Source organism: Malaclemys terrapin, chromosome 4 (genome assembly GCF_027887155.1).
Source record: "Malaclemys terrapin pileata isolate rMalTer1 chromosome 4, rMalTer1.hap1, whole genome shotgun sequence".
Classification (NCBI taxonomy): domain Eukaryota; kingdom Metazoa; phylum Chordata; order Testudines; family Emydidae; genus Malaclemys; species Malaclemys terrapin.
Genome location: NC_071508.1, coordinates 4,330,756 through 4,345,994, shown reverse-complemented (window position 1 = coordinate 4,345,994; position 15,239 = coordinate 4,330,756). Strand labels below are relative to the sequence as shown.

Sequence of the window (15,239 nt, the reverse complement as noted above, 5' to 3'; positions counted from 1 at the left end):
CGTGAAACTTCCTTGCACCGGCCCTGAACCCAGGGGTCCTGAGTCCCTATCTCTTAGCTCACATGTCCTTACAGCCCATTCTCTGTGGAGTCAGCACGGGGAGCAGGGCAATACCTACACCACTTTCCGGATGGCTGTGGCCGTGTACGTCGTTCCATGAAGCTGCTCAACCCCCTGGAGAAGGTGATCGGGGTTGTGTCTTCTCCTGTACTTCATGAAGTCGAAGTGCAATTCAAATTTATTGGAGTACTGCATGAGGGCGAACTGCAAGGGGAGGCAGGGGGGAAGAGAGAAAAACAACCCAAGGGGTGCAGGGTAAGAAAAGCAAGAATCAGACTCAGTTAAGGGCTGAGGCAGTTGGGACGTAGCTGGTTCTGTTGGAATTTTTTCCTGGTTTTGGATGCAAAATCTTTTACTGCTCCCCCTGCAGCACAGCGCCCTCTAGCGCCGCACTGGGGCATTGGGATCAGCACTGATTGCGAGGGGCAGGGTAAGTAGTCAGGGTTCAGCCTCTGCCCGTTACCTGCGTGTCGGTTTTGCGGAAACGCTTCATGATCTCAGAGAGAAACGTCTTCATCTTTCCAAAGTCCACAGGTGCGATGCTGCCCGAACTGTCGACGAGGAGCGCTATGTCTGTGACATGTTTGGGGCACTCTGAGAGGGACAGGAAAAAATACGTCTGACTCCTGACTCAACTCCACAAACATGCAGAAAACCCAGTAGAAAGAGATAGACCAGACCAATGGATCCATCTAACCTGGTATCCTGCCCCCTCCCTGCAACCCCGGATCAGACCAATGGGCCCTTCTGTTGCAATATCATCCCATCCCTGCCATTGAGGGGTCCTGAGCATAGACCATGACATGCACTGGGATGAAAAAAATACACCCCACCCCCTTCCCTGTGACAGAACCCAGGAGTCCTGCCTCCCAGCTCTTACCGACATCCTGAATCAAACCAATGGGCCCACCTAGCCTGGTGTCTCAATCCATATCAGACCCATGGGCCCATCTAGACCCATCTCCCCTCCACCTTCCCATGGCCCTTGTACGCACCCGTGACCCCAGAGCGTAGGTCCCCCACACACACCCTGTGTCACCCCTCACCTGCCAGGGTGTCCGGGATGCGCCGGAGCTGCTGGAGGCTCTGGTCCAGGAGGAAGCAGTAGCCATTGACGTACATGTTCTCCCCGCAGGCCCGGTGCACCGTGGGGCCGCACACCTGGGGCACGAGTAGGCACGGGGTCAGTAGATGCCCCTCTGAAGAGAGCACTGAGGGTGGGGGATAGATCCAGGGGTCTGCTCCTCCCATGGATATGCAGAGAAAGGCCCGGCCAGGGCAGGGGACCCCCTTGGGGCAGACGGGACCCACACGGGGGCATCACCTGGTTCCCACGCTCCCTGCTATGGCAGGAGCCAGTCACTGTTGCCATGTCAATGTCACCTGGTTGCCATGCTCCCTGCTATGTTCAGGCACAGTCGCTGCCATGGTGACAATCCAGTTGCCATGCTCCCTGCTATGTTCAGGCACAGTCGCTGCCATGGTGACAATCCAGTTGCAATGCTTCCTGCTATGGTCAACTTCCTGCTTCCTTCCAGTCACTGTCACCATGGCAACATCAGCCAGTTGCCTCCATCCCTCACAACATCATCTCATGGTCACTGTTGCCAAAGTAAGGATACCTGGCTACCACCATTCCCTACTGCATCCTTTTCCCCCCTCCCTTCCCCCCCGCTCCAGTTACAGGAGTTACCAACAGCCCTTGCACAATTATCGTATAGTCATGGTGACATCACCCAATTGTCACCTGACACTGCCCAGTTACTATCATCCATGTATAGTGGGATTTGTGGGGGGAGCTGTCCCTTGGAATGCTGAGGGAACAAATGTCGGACCCCAGTTCCAGCACCCATTTCCCCTAGGTGTGGTACCTACCAAGAACTCAGAGCCTCGGGCAGCCAGAGACAAACCGAGGGACATGTTCATGGCATCGGGGGGCCCTGACAGGGGAGAGAAGCACACCAGGGTGAGCAGAAAAATTCCACTCCGGTCCCAAAGCAGAGGATAGAACCGAGGATTCCTGATTCCCAGCTCCTCCTGCTCTAACCACTAGACCCTACCCCACCCCACTGCTGGGGACAGAACCCAGGAGTCCTGACTCCCACCCCCATCCTATTGCTCCACCCCATAACACAGGGTGCCCCTACTCTGGATGGGGATCTCCTGGCAGCGTCTGGAGCCCGGGTCGCACTTGTAGACTTTGCCGGTTTCATTCACGTCTCCCATCTGCAGTGGGGCCCCAACAATTAGCCTGCAGGGAGACAGAAGAAGGGGGCTAGGGGGATGCCCCATCACACCGAGAGGAGTGGGTCCCAGGAGGGGCAGCCCAGCCAGACAAGCCCCTCAGCGTTGGGCATGAGTCATATGGGGCCCTGAGCCCACGTTCGGCCCTTACCCCCCAGCGCTGGCACTCCCGAACTGCACCACACTCTGCCCAAAGCCCGCTGCTGCCTCCTGGAAGGTGATGGGTCCCTCCACCTCCACACTGAATCCACGGCTCGGTGCCAGCACTGCAGGGGTTAAACAGTCACCAGTTAGAGCTTCCCCTATGGAGAACGGGCCAGTGGTTGGGTCTGAAGGGCCGGCTGCTTTTGGCTACGGGACTGAATTCCACACACACACACACACCGCCCGCTCTAACCCACCAAATCCCACTCCTCTCCCAAAGCCAGGATAGAACCCAGGCATCCTGACTCCCAGCTCCTCACCACCTGCTCCCTGTTCGTTAGCCTCAAGGGCTATATTATGCAAATCATTCCCTGTATTCATTTGCATAGCACCAGACACACCCACTTAAAAATAAATATCATGAGTGGAGCTAGCGCTGGTGAATGAAGCCCTAGATTTATCTCCATCCGCTTTTCTGATGCTGATCTGTAGCGGGTGCACTTCCTGTAGGGGTAGAAGGGTCAGATCAGACTTCATAGACTGAGAGATTCCAAGGCCAGAAGGGACCATTGTGATTGTCTAGTCTGACCTCCTGGATAACACAAGCCAGAGAACTTCCCTGTATTAATTCCTGATTGAACTACGGCAGATCTTTCAGAAAAACGTCCAATCACGATTTAAAATATCCAGTGATGGAGAATCCACAACTCTTGGCAAACTGTATGTGGTTGGTCAATGTTGAATTAGGCTTCCTGTTAAAAATTGAGGCTTTATTTGCAGTCACAGGCCATGTCTGCACTACCACTTACGGTGGCAAAACTTATGTCACTCAAGGGTCTGAAAAAACCACACCCCTGAGTGACATAAGTTTCACTGGCATAAGTGGTATTGTGCAGAACGCTATGTCGGTAGAGAGCTTCTCCCACCAACAGAGCTACCACTACTCGTTGAGGTTGTTTAATTACATTGACTGGAGAGCTCTTTCCTGTCGACATAGAGTAGCTACATGAGTGATCTTCTATTGGTGCAGCTGCATCGGCACAGTTGTGCCGCTGTACACTCGCTAGTGTAGACATGGCCTTTGCTTGTCTAACATCAACTTTCAGCCATTGGATCGTGTTAGCCCTTTATCTGCTAGATTGAAGAGACCAATATTAAATATTTGTCCTCCTCATAAGTACTCATAGACTGGGAACAAGTCACCCCTTAACCTTCCCTTAACTAGACTGATCTCCTTGAGTCTATCACTATGAGGCAGGTTTTCCAATCCTTTCCTTAGTCTCATGGCTCTTCTCTGACCCCTCTCCAATTTATCAACATCCTTTGCGAACTGTGGGCACCAGAACTGGACTCACTATTCCAGCAGGGGTCGCACCAGGGCCAAATACAGAGGTAAAATGCAATAGAACCTCAAAGTTATGAACACCCTGGGAATGGAGGTTGTTCGTAACTCTGAAATGTTCGTAACTCGAACAAAACATGGTGGTTGTTCTTTCAAAAGTTTACACCTGAATATTGACATAATACAGCTTTGAAACTTTACTATGCAGAAGAAAAATGCAGCTTCCCCTTTATATTTTTTGAAGTTTATGTTTAACACAGCACTGTGCTGTATTAGCTTTTCATTATTGGTCTCTGATGCTGTGTGGGTGCGTACTTCTGGTTTAAATGAGGTGTGTGGTTGACTGATCAGTTCGTAACTCTGGTGTTCATAAATCTGAGGTTCTACTGTAACTTCTCTCTTCCTGCCCAAGATTCCCTTGTTCATGCAAGCTGAGACCCCCAAACTCATGTCACACAAGAAACAGGCAATGCATGGCAACACTGAATCCCTAATGCATAGGGTAGCTAACTGACTCCCCACCTCCGGCTGCGGGACTGGCTGGAAGAAGAGGGTGAGTGGGAAAACCCCCCTACAATTCGCTGATCTTCCCCACATCTTCCACCTCCTGGTAGCCAATCAGGGCTGCCGCAGGAGGCAAGCTGGGCTGAGAGGAATTGTGGGAGAGAAGTAGGGAGTGTAATAATCTCTCAGGGTGGCTCTGCTCTCCTCTCCCCTGGCCCTTCTGCCCTCTCCATTCCTGCAAGCCCAGACCTGGGAAGTAGAGTCCCCTTGGAGCTGCCCCCTCCAGGCTGGGAGGAGGTAAAGACCCTCCAGATTTGTAGGAGGAGCAGATGTGGGGCAAGGTGGGGTGTAGAATTCTGGGGCTGGGGGATGAGGTTGGAAAATTGTGGGGCTGGTTGGACAAAGGGGGTGCTCAAAGAGCAGGGGCAGGCTCCCCCGATCTTCCCTTCATCCCTTTTTAGGACCCGTCTCCCAATGTGCCTCAAACTCCCCAGTTCCAGCCTCAAGTCTGTCATCCTTATTCTCAGCCACCACAATGTGTGACCTCCCTCCATGCCCTGAGAGGTCCCAGCTTCACAGACAGTGGAGATGTGACTTTGAATCAGGAAGAAGCTGTGGTGGCTTTACAGCAGGACTGTGCCAACCATGTCCACTTCCTGCCCACCAACTGCAGCCCAAGCCCCCATCTTACCAAGCACATGTGCCCCACGGAGAGGGAGAGTCACACCTCTCCCCCATCCCCTCCCAGAGAGACCCAACAAGTGGCCACATCTCAGTGCCGGTGGGTGAGAGAATCCTTGTACAAACAGCTCCCATGTCCCACCCCATAGGTGGCTGCATCTCAGTGCCGGGCAAATAACTTCAGGGATTTTATGCCTGCAAAATATCGATTTCATGTGTATTATACCATGTTTTTGGTGTACTATTTTTTAATATTCTCCAGAGAATGAGAATTATAATCCAGTGTCAAAACAGAGCCCTCACCTGCATATGCAAATAGATTCACACCAACTTTAGATTATGCCCTTAACTGGTCATTGCTTACCAACATAGCCTCTTTTACCCTGTTTAGGTTGGCACTGGGGGCCTGTTGCACACATTTTAACAATTTCGCTATCTCACTGTTCATTTGTGGCCACTACAGTCTCTCTCCGGCTCTGCATTGACCTTTCTCCAGGTCCAAGTGTCCTTCATGTCCTCCTGTGAGCATGTCAGCTTGGAACATCTTCGGCGCTACTATTCTATTTCCTCCGCCATCGCCAACAGACAGTTCTGCCTTGAACTGAAAATGTGGAGCTGATCTGGAATGTCCTGACCACCCAACAGTAATAGCCTTAATTATCCTCTGTAAAGTCTCCTCATTACTGTAGCCTCAGCAAATTCATTCCAAAACCTTTCTGAGACTGAACACCAGACCCCACTCCCATCCCAGCGCTGGGGATAGAACCCAGGAGTCCTGACTCCCAGCCCCTCCCCACCAGCTCATTCAAGTTTCCCTTGTGTCTAGCCCTGGAGGGCCATTTTATGCAAAACATTTCATGCATTCATATGCATAGCAGCAGAAACTTCCATGTGAAGAATAAATATAATGAGTGCATTTAGCACTGGTGAATGAAGCCCTTGATTTATCTCTTGCCGATCCGGATTCATAGGGGGAGGGGGAGTTTCTGTAGGGTCGCAGGGGCAGATCGGCCTTCATAGAATTACAGACCATAACGCCAGAAGGAACCGCTGTGTTCATCTAGCCTGACTTCCTGTGTAACACGAGCCAGGGAGCGCCTCTGAATTAATCCCTGTTTGAACTAGACTGGAACATTTAGAAAAAGATCCAATCTCGATGTAAAATTGCCAGTGACGGGGAATCCACCACGACCCCTGGTAAATTGTTCCAGTGTTAATTCTTCTCACTGTTAGAAATGTTACACCTCATTTCCAGTCTCAATTTGTCTAGCTTCAGCCCCCAGCCATTGGATCCTGTTAGACCTTCCTCTGCTAGACTGAAGAGCCCATCATCAAATATTTGTTCCCCACGCAGGTACTTATAGACTGAGATCATCTCCCCTTGGCCTTCGCTTTGTTAATCTAAATAGCGATAGACTCAAGGAGCTCAATCTATCAGGTAGGTTTTCTAATGCTTTGATCATTCCCATGGCTGTTCTCCGAGCCCTCTCCAATTTATCAACATCCTTCTTTGACTGTGGGCACCAGAGCTGGCCACAGGAGTCCAGCAGCACTCGCACCACTGGCAAATACAGAGGTAAAATAACCTCTCTGCTCCTACTCCAGTTTCCCCTTCTTATGCATCCAAGGATTGGCCGCAGCATCGCACTGGGAGCTCCTTGGCCCAGGCAGTTCTTGGTCTTTCTGCCGAGTCTATCAGTTAATGCAGGGTGGCGTAGTAAGCTTGTGCCGTGGGAGCCACAGCTGAGAAATTCATGTCACACAAGAAACACCAAACAGCCCATCAGTGGCAACAATGAATCCCTAACACACCATGGCCATCTCTCCCCGAGAATCCCTTGGGAGCTGCCCCCTCCAGGCCTGGGAGGTACTAAAGATCCCTCAGAACATTAGGAGGAGCAGATATGGGGCAAAGTGGGGTGCAGAATTGTGGAGCTGGGGGGATGGGGCCTGGGGGCTGAGGTTGGGGAAGGAGCTGAGGTTGCCTCCCCCATTCTTCCCTTCATCCCTTTTCAGACCCCATCTCCCAGTCTGTCCCCCCTTCCCAGCCCATCCCCTTCACTCTCAGCCACCCCAAAGTCAGCCCCCCTCCATTCCCTGATGGGTCCAGGCCACACAGACAGGAGAGACCGTGACATTGAAGCAGGGGGAAGTGGCTGTGGTTTTACAGCAGGATTGTGCAATGGCAAACACTGCATCCACCTCACACCTGTCAGACCCTCCCCCCACATCCTACCGAGCACACACAACCCACAGAGAAGGGGAGTCGCACTGTGACCCACTCCCATCCCAGAGAGTCTGGGGGAACAGAACACAGAGGAAACTGAACCCAGAAGTCCTGATTATCAGCCCCCCCATCCCTCCTCTAAGCCCCTAGAGCCCCATTCCCCTCCCATATCTGGGGAGAGAACCTAGGACTCCTGATGCACAAGGCCCCCTGCTGTAACCCACCAGACCCACCTCCCCACCCCCCAAGCCAGCCAGAGATAGGACCCAGGAGTCCCGACCGTCCAGCTGCTCCCATCTCCCTGCCAGAGGAGCACTCGCTGGGCACCCATGTGGAGGATCCCAGCTTTTCCCAGTTCCTCTGGCTGGCACTTACCTGTGCACAGGTAGAGGAGCAGAGGCAGGGGGTCCATCCTGTGCTGGTGAGGGGTGTGTGTGGAGCGGGGAGTGAGAGGTTCACGGATGCTGCCTGGAGAGGAGGCAGCAGAGTGCAGAGGAAAGAAGTGATATTGAAAAGAGAGAAACACTGATGGGGGTGGAGGTGGGGACTCAGAGGTTTTAAAGGGAGGGAAAAGAATAGAGACAAGAGAAAGTCAAGTACACTGAGACACCCAACTAGTCAGCCACACACACAGCTACATAGAGACTGACGAAAAAACAAAAAAGACCAACCACGAACACCCTGAACTCCCCCATACCTTTCTTCTCCACCCCCACCAGTGTCAGCTTCACTTCTTCTAAGTTGCATTGCTGGATGACAGCTAACCAGTCCCTGTACCCACCCTGGAGGTGGCTGCATCTCAGCGCCAGGCAAGGAATCCCTGTATAAACAGCCCCTGTGCCCCACCCCAGAGGCAGCTGCATCTCAGCACCAGGCTAGTGAGCTTGTATAAACAGCCCCGGGTCCCACTACAGAGACGGCTGATGCCCATTCACTCTGTGGTCCAGAGGAAAGCAGACAAGAGAGTCAATGAGGCTTCTAATTTCTCCAATTCTTACCAGCAGTGCCGGCCTTGTGGTTGGGTGACCGCCCAGGGTGCCGTGATTGGGGAGGGTGGGTGCCGTCCGAGTGTCACAAGCTGGCAGGCCTGGGCTGCCAGAGAGAGGATGAGTGCGGGTGAGCCCAGGGCTGGAGCCTCTGGTCAGCCGGGCGGGGGGTGGGTGGAGCTGCCAGCCTGGCAGGGAGGCACAGGCGACAGAGCTGGCCCCTGTAGAGCGAGTGGGCCGGCCCGTGTTCCCCTTTCCCGTGGGGATGCGTGATGCCACACAACCGCTCTCCTCAGACTAGATGGTCGGGGCGACTGGCCGGGGGAACCCCCGGGCTCAGTAACTCCTGCCTTTGCAGCCCGGCTGGGATCTGGGACCAGAAGCTGGCCCTCGCGCCCTGCGCCCCACGCTGCTGTTCTCCAACTGCACTCGAGTACGAGTTCGCCCAGGGCGCCATTTTCCCTGAAGCCGGCCCTGCTTACCTGGACCCCATCCCCACAGGCCATTTGGCCCCCCCAGCCTGTGACATGTGATCCAGCACCAGTCACGGCACAAGGAGAATTGGAAAAACCACACACAGAGCCAGGACCCTGTTCCCCATTCGAGAAACACACAACGGGACCCTTATGCATTTCCTAGTGCCCCTAAACCTGCACAACAACAACAATGCGCTTTCCAGGCTGAGCATTTGTACAGGGATCCCTCCCCCGGAGCTCGTTCAGCCACCTTTGGGGTGGGACACGGTATTGGGGGAAATCCCCCAAAGCAGGAAATGTGCAGGGAAAACATTTAGGTCAGGCACAGTTCAAATCCATCTTTTCTTGTGCATGGGGCTGTCTACATTGTCTCAGACCATCTGTCAAAGATACAATCCAAAACCTGGGCGCATGGTGTTTGAAGAGCAGGACACAGGCCTGAATGGGAAAGGGTCACTGTCCTGTGGGCATGTTTGGGTCCATCCTACAGCAACAGAGAATTCTCTTCCTGCACCAGAATCCTATATGGTGTTTCCAGATACCCCTATAAAAACGGCATCATCCCCTACTGACCACCGTAGCTGCATATTTCTGTTGCTTGTGTCTCAATTACATTTGACAGACCAGCGAGCCCACTACAGAGACAGGCTGGGCTTGTGGTTCAGGAATTAAACTGGACTCCGGAACCTAGGTCCTGCTACAGACTCCCTGTATGAGATCGCACAAGTTACTGAATCTCTCTGGGGCTCAGTGTGCCCCAACTAAGGATAAAAAGCCTTCCTTTGTCTACTTCAACTGAATTCTTTAGGGCAATGGTCGTCTCTCACTGTGCATCTGCGCAGCACCCATGCAGTTTGGACCCAGACCTTAGTGGGTTTCCATGCAGCACCCCAGCCCCACGGGGGTCCCCAGCTCTCGGCCAGGGCTCCATGCAGCACCCCAGCCCCACGGGGGTCCCCAGCTCTCGGCCAGGGCTCCATGCAGCACCCCAGCCCCACGGGGGTCCCCAGCTCTTGGCCGGGCTCCATGCAGTGCCTGGCATGACAGGGAGCCACTTTGACCCGGGAGAGAGGCACAAAGTGGTTTCAAGACAGAGCAGGAGACAACTTGGAGTGGGGTGGGGGAGGATAAATAAGGTTTATAGTGAGGACCCACAGAGACCTATCTCTAGCTCTCCCCGTCTCTCTCTCACACAGGAGTCATATCCGTCCTCAATCTAATTAAAAACCTAGCTTCCTCATGCCCAGCCTTTGAGTGAGGGGGCTGAGCTGAGAAATTCACACATCAATTTCACATCCTTTTTAGGCTGTAGATTTACAAGATATGCAGGACCGACACCTTTCTGAGATCAATCCCCCCCTCCCCTTCTCCCTGACAGATCTAAAAATCTATATGTACATGGTGCCCTGTTTACACAAAGCCGGTGTTTGGGTGAGACGGCTCTGTAAAGCAGGGGCAGGCTTTATAGAGGGTTTTCAGGGTAAGGGATCACATGGACACTGACCCAGCTGGGATAAAGGCAGTGCCATATGTCGCGGAGTATTGGGGGACTCAGGGCCCTGCACCCCCGGCTTCCTGCGATTCACCATGACTCTCAGCCAGCCAGTAAAGCAGAAGGTTTATTTGGATGACAGGAATACAGTCCAAGACAGGTCTTGCAGGCACAGACAACAGGGCCCCCCTCAGTTAGGTCCAGCTTGGGGTCCCAGGGCATGCCAGCCCACCCCCCTTTGGGGGGTCAGAGCCATCTCTGCCTCCTTCCAGCCTGCTTCCAGCACTCCCCTCTTGCGACCCCTCCCACCGCCTTTGTTCAGTTTCCCGGGCTAAGGAGTCACCTCCCCTTCAACCCCTTCCTGGGTTCTCATGTTACACACTCAGGTATGCGCCCTCGGGCGCCCTCGGGCAGATCCCATCCTGCAATGCAGACTATCCCAGCACACTCCCCTGTCAGCATTCACAGACCACCGTGAGAACAGGCCCAGTTCGTCACATCTCTCCCCCCTTCGAGACCGAACTGAGCAGGGTCACTTTAGCCAGTGACCCGGGGAAGTTTGAACCTACCCCCGTTCCCATGGATGCCCCCGCATCCCTCCCATTCCTTGGTGAGAATTACACCAGGCCCCTCCAGCTTCACGCTCCCCCTTAGGTTGGGGTTGCTTGATGGCACTCGCAGTTCGCATGTGGGAAGGTTTATGCGGCCTGCGCCCTTTTCCCACCCCCATACCTCTGGGGCTCCAACTGGGCTGTGGTCTTCTCCCAGCGCTCCAGTCTGGAGGTCTGTGCTTTGGGCTCTCTTGGTTTAGAGCCGCCCTTTTTACCTTGGCCACCCTCCGAAAAGGCTCCTCTATGCTGGGCAAGGGTCCTAAAGCTGTTTTCCCCTTGTCCCAGGCCTTCCTCCCCCTCTGACAGGGGTCACAGGATCCGCAGTACTGTCGGACAGTAGCAAAGACCCCAGGCCAGTAAAAGCTCCGTAGCAGCCTCTGCTGGGTACGCCAGGTTCCCTGGTGCCCTGCGAGGGGAATGTCATGGGCCCGGCACAGCAGCTGGCGGCGATACTTCTGGGGTACCACCAGCTGCCTCCTGATCCCCCCTGACTCCATTTTCCCTGGGGGAGCCCATTCTCGGTACAGGAACCCCTTCTCCCACAGGAACCTTTTCCGGCCACCTCGCCCCTTGGTCTGTACCGCATTGAGGTCGGCCAGGTCCCTTATCTTCCGCAAGGAGGGATCTCTCTGCAACTCGGCCTGGAACTCAGCAGCTGGGACGGGGATGGCCACCTGCTCTTTCTCGCCCGCTGGGTCCGAAGCTGCAGCCTCCCTGAGCCGCATCCCTGGGCGTTCCCTCCCCACCAGGTTAGAGTCCCGCGCCTCGGGCAAGGCACCCCCCCCAAGGCCAGGGCGCAGTGCCCCTCGCCGGCTCTGACCGCGGGTCACAACTAAGGCGGTCTGGGGGCTGCTGGGCCAGTCCTCTAGGTCCCCCCCCATCAACACCTCAGTGGGCAAATGGTGGTGCACTCCCACGTCCTTGGGGCCCTCCTTGGCCCCCCATTTCAGGTGTACCCTCGCTACGGGAACCTTGAATGGGGTCCCGCCCACCCCGGTCAGGGTCAGGAAGGTGTTGGGCACCACCCGATCTGGGGCCACCACCTCGGGTCGGGCCAGTGTCACCTCTGCGCCCGTGTCCCAGTATCCATAAACTTCCTTCCCATCCACCTCCAGGGGAACAAGGCACTCGCTCCGCAGGGACAGCCCCGCGCCAACCCTGTAAACGGAGAACTTTGAATCCGGAGCATCTGGCCCCCCAGAGAAGCTGGCCTGGGGCTCTCCTCCCTCCTTAGCAGGTGGTACTCTGCCAGCCCCCCTTCCCTGGGAATGCTGCCTCTCGCCAGGCTGGGTCTCTACCCAGTCAACCCTCTGTGGGTTCGGCCTGCTCAGTCTGTCCCTGAGCCTGGGGCACTGGGCCCGTATGTGGCCCTTTTGGCCACAGTGGTAGCAGCCCATGTCCCATGGGTCCCCTTGAGTGGGTCGGATGGTCCTGATGCCGGATGTTCCCCTCTGATGGGGTTTTTCTGTATTTTCCCACGGGGAGGTCCCATGGTGACTCTCTCTCTGCGTTGTGGTGGGATTGCTCCTTTGGGACCCCTCCCTGCCACCCCCTGACCGGCTCTTTACAAACTCATCAGCCAGCTGCCCGGCGTGTCGTGGGTTCTCTGGCTTTCTGTCCACCAACCACAGCCTCAGGTCGGATGGGCACCGCTCATACAGTTGCTCCAGTACCAGCAGTTTAATCAGGTCCTCCTTCGTCTGGGCCCCACCAGCCCACTTGCTGGCGTATCTTTCCATGCGGGCGGCTAGTTGCAGATATGAGATCTCAGGGGTTTTATCTTGACTCCGGAACCTTTCCCGGTACATCTCAGGAGTCAGCCCAAACTCTCGTAGCAGGGCCTTTTTGAATAGTTCGTAGTCCCCTTTCTCTGCCTCTCCCAGTTGGCGGTACAATGCCACGGATTTGGGGTCCAGTAAGGGGGTAAGGACCCGGAGTCTGTCCGCGGGATCCACCCGGTGCAGCTCGCAGGCCGTCTCAAAGGCCTCCAGGAAGTCATCCATGTCCTCCCCCTCCTTGTATGGGGCCATGATGCACTTATCAAAGCTCCGTGCAGTCCTGGGTCCCCCCTCACTCACCGCAGCCGGGGGTTCGCTGCCCTTCAATCTCGCCAGTTCCAGGTCATGCTGACGCTGTCTCTCATTCTCCTGTCTCTGTCTCTCTTTCTCCTCCCGTTCATGCTGTCTCTGTCTCTCTTTCTCCTCCCGTTCATGCTGTCTCTGTTGTTCACGATCCTCCAGCTCTCTCAGTTTTAGCTCTTTCTCCCATTCCAGCCAATTCCGCTCCCCGGATGCCGAACGTCGCCGGGAGGATCCTCTGCTGGCCGGCGAGCTTCGCCGGGGGGACCCCCTGCTGGCCGGGGGGGCCACGGCGCCTTCAGTATTTGCTGGGCTCCTCCCCACCCTTCCCCTAGGCATAGGAAGGAGGGGTCTCGGGACGCCCTCAGCAGCCGGCTGACCACTCCCAGCTGGGACAAACACTGGTGCCTGCGCTGCATTTGCCAGGCTGCTTCCCTGAGACCCAGGGATCAGTTCATTCGCGCGATCTTCTGCCTCCAGCTGGGCAATGAGCTGTTCTTTGGTGAGCCTCCCAATGCGCAGCCGCCTCTGCTTGCACAGCTCCACCAGGTCGCTCTTAAGCCGCTTGGCATACATCTTCCTGCTGGCCACTCACCGGCCTGTGTGCTCACAGCTCCCCACAGTTCCCAGGGGGACCCCTAGTGTGCCAGCCCTTCTCGAGGTCACCGCCTCTCTGCCAGGGTCGAGCTGCAGACTCCTCCGCCCCTGGGACCACTCGCTGCGATCCCCCCGGGGGACCCTGTTACTGCAAAAGTCCTTCTCGCTGGTCACACACTCCCAGGGGTAATAACCGTCTCTCTCTCACTCTGCAGCACGCCTGGTCCCCGTCAATCCCCCTTCGTTTTACTGCTCCCCAGTCACTTACTGCAGGAAGCGCCGTCCACGGGGTGCAGTAGATCCCACCGCTGCCACCAGTTGTCGCGGAGTATTGGGGGACTCAGGGCCCTGCACCCCCGGCTTCCTGCGATTCACCATGACTCTCAGCCAGCCAGTAAAGCAGAAGGTTTATTTGGATGACAGGAATACAGTCCAAGACAGGTCTTGCAGGCACAGACAACAGGGCCCCCCTCAGTTAGGTCCAGCTTGGGGTCCCAGGGCATGCCAGCCCACCCCCCTTTGGGGGGTCAGAGCCATCTCTGCCTCCTTCCAGCCTGCTTCCAGCACTCCCCTCTTGCGACCCCTCCCACCGCCTTTGTTCAGTTTCCCGGGCTAAGGAGTCACCTCCCCTTCAACCCCTTCCTGGGTTCTCATGTTACACACTCAGGTATGCGCCCTCGGGCGCCCTCGGGCAGATCCCATCCTGCAATGCAGACTATCCCAGCACACTCCCCTGTCAGCATTCACAGACCACCGTGAGAACAGGCCCAGTTCGTCACACCATAGAAAGGGGTAGGAACACAGGACTCCCCAGACCAGAGCACCCTGAGGTCCATTTACCCAGTGCTGGAGTGTTAAAGAAAGAAGTGCTGGAACACCAGGTAGGTGGAGGCCCCAGGAAAGGAGCTAGGGTAGTGGGGTTGCTGGGAGGAAAATGGCTCCTGGTGGCTCTGGCCCCCGCATTTCCCTGCATGGTCCCAGCTGCAGCGGCCTCAGAGGAGACCCTGCCCAGCCCAGAGGACACTGTGCAGCCAGGAAGGGAAAGGAGCCACCTGTCCTGGGACTGACAGGAGTTGTGGAACAGCTGTAAGACAGAGACACCCAGGCACCTATATTACCCCTAGGGTGACCAGACAGCAAGTGTGAAAAATCAGGACACTTTTGGGGGGGGGGGGACTGGGGGTATACTTGCATATATAAGACAAAGCCCCTGATGTCCCATGTCAGAACATCTCACCGAAAGGGGTCTTGGAGGTCTCTGCCGAAAGGTAAGAATTCGCCAATTGTTGTGAGATGTTTGTATAGGAAGCAATTTTAGAGCTATGGGATAGCTAAGCTATTGTGTCCCCAATCTACCTGGCGTGAAACCCCCCACAGGAGATGGGAGAGGCTGAGAGCGGATCCAATCAACATGAGAACAATGGACGCCTGTGGCAACAGACGATGTTTACTATCTGGACTAGATGCAAGCTGGAGAATTCCAAAGACAAACACACACACACACTGGGAGAGCACTCAGAAGAGAGGCCCCCCCCCCCCCCCCGGCTAAGAGACTGAGACTGTGACTGCATAAAAACAGAAGAAATGGTCCAAATGGTTATCCAATATGGAAGAAAGACTCTCTTGGATCCCAGCATTTTGAACTGGACAACAGCTGCAAGATCTAACCAGTGGGCAAGAGCTACCTTATTCGATGGGAAAGTAACTTGTCAATAAGTACAGGCTATTGTCACCTTCTGGGCTGCAATTCAGACCTGCGAGAAGTTGTGTCATCGCTTGTCCTGTAACCTCGAGAGC

General features: G+C 55.3%; 1 protein-coding gene across 1 annotated transcript in view; it reads right to left on the bottom strand.

Annotated features, from left to right (window-relative positions):
- The window catches only part of LOC128836848 (integrin alpha-D-like), a 31,843-nt gene extending 24,229 nt beyond the window's left edge, over positions 1–7,614 (bottom strand). Inside the window, exons 1-7 of the mRNA XM_054027513.1 lie at positions 7,578–7,614; positions 2,456–2,570; positions 2,208–2,311; positions 1,936–2,000; positions 1,107–1,221; positions 524–654; positions 119–264 (exon numbers count right to left, since the gene is read on the bottom strand). Coding sequence (XP_053883488.1) covers positions 119–264; positions 524–654; positions 1,107–1,221; positions 1,936–2,000; positions 2,208–2,311; positions 2,456–2,570; positions 7,578–7,614 — 713 coding nt within the window. The remainder of the gene's footprint in view (positions 1–118; positions 265–523; positions 655–1,106; positions 1,222–1,935; positions 2,001–2,207; positions 2,312–2,455; positions 2,571–7,577) is intronic.
- Between the last annotated feature and the right edge of the window lie 7,625 nt (positions 7,615–15,239).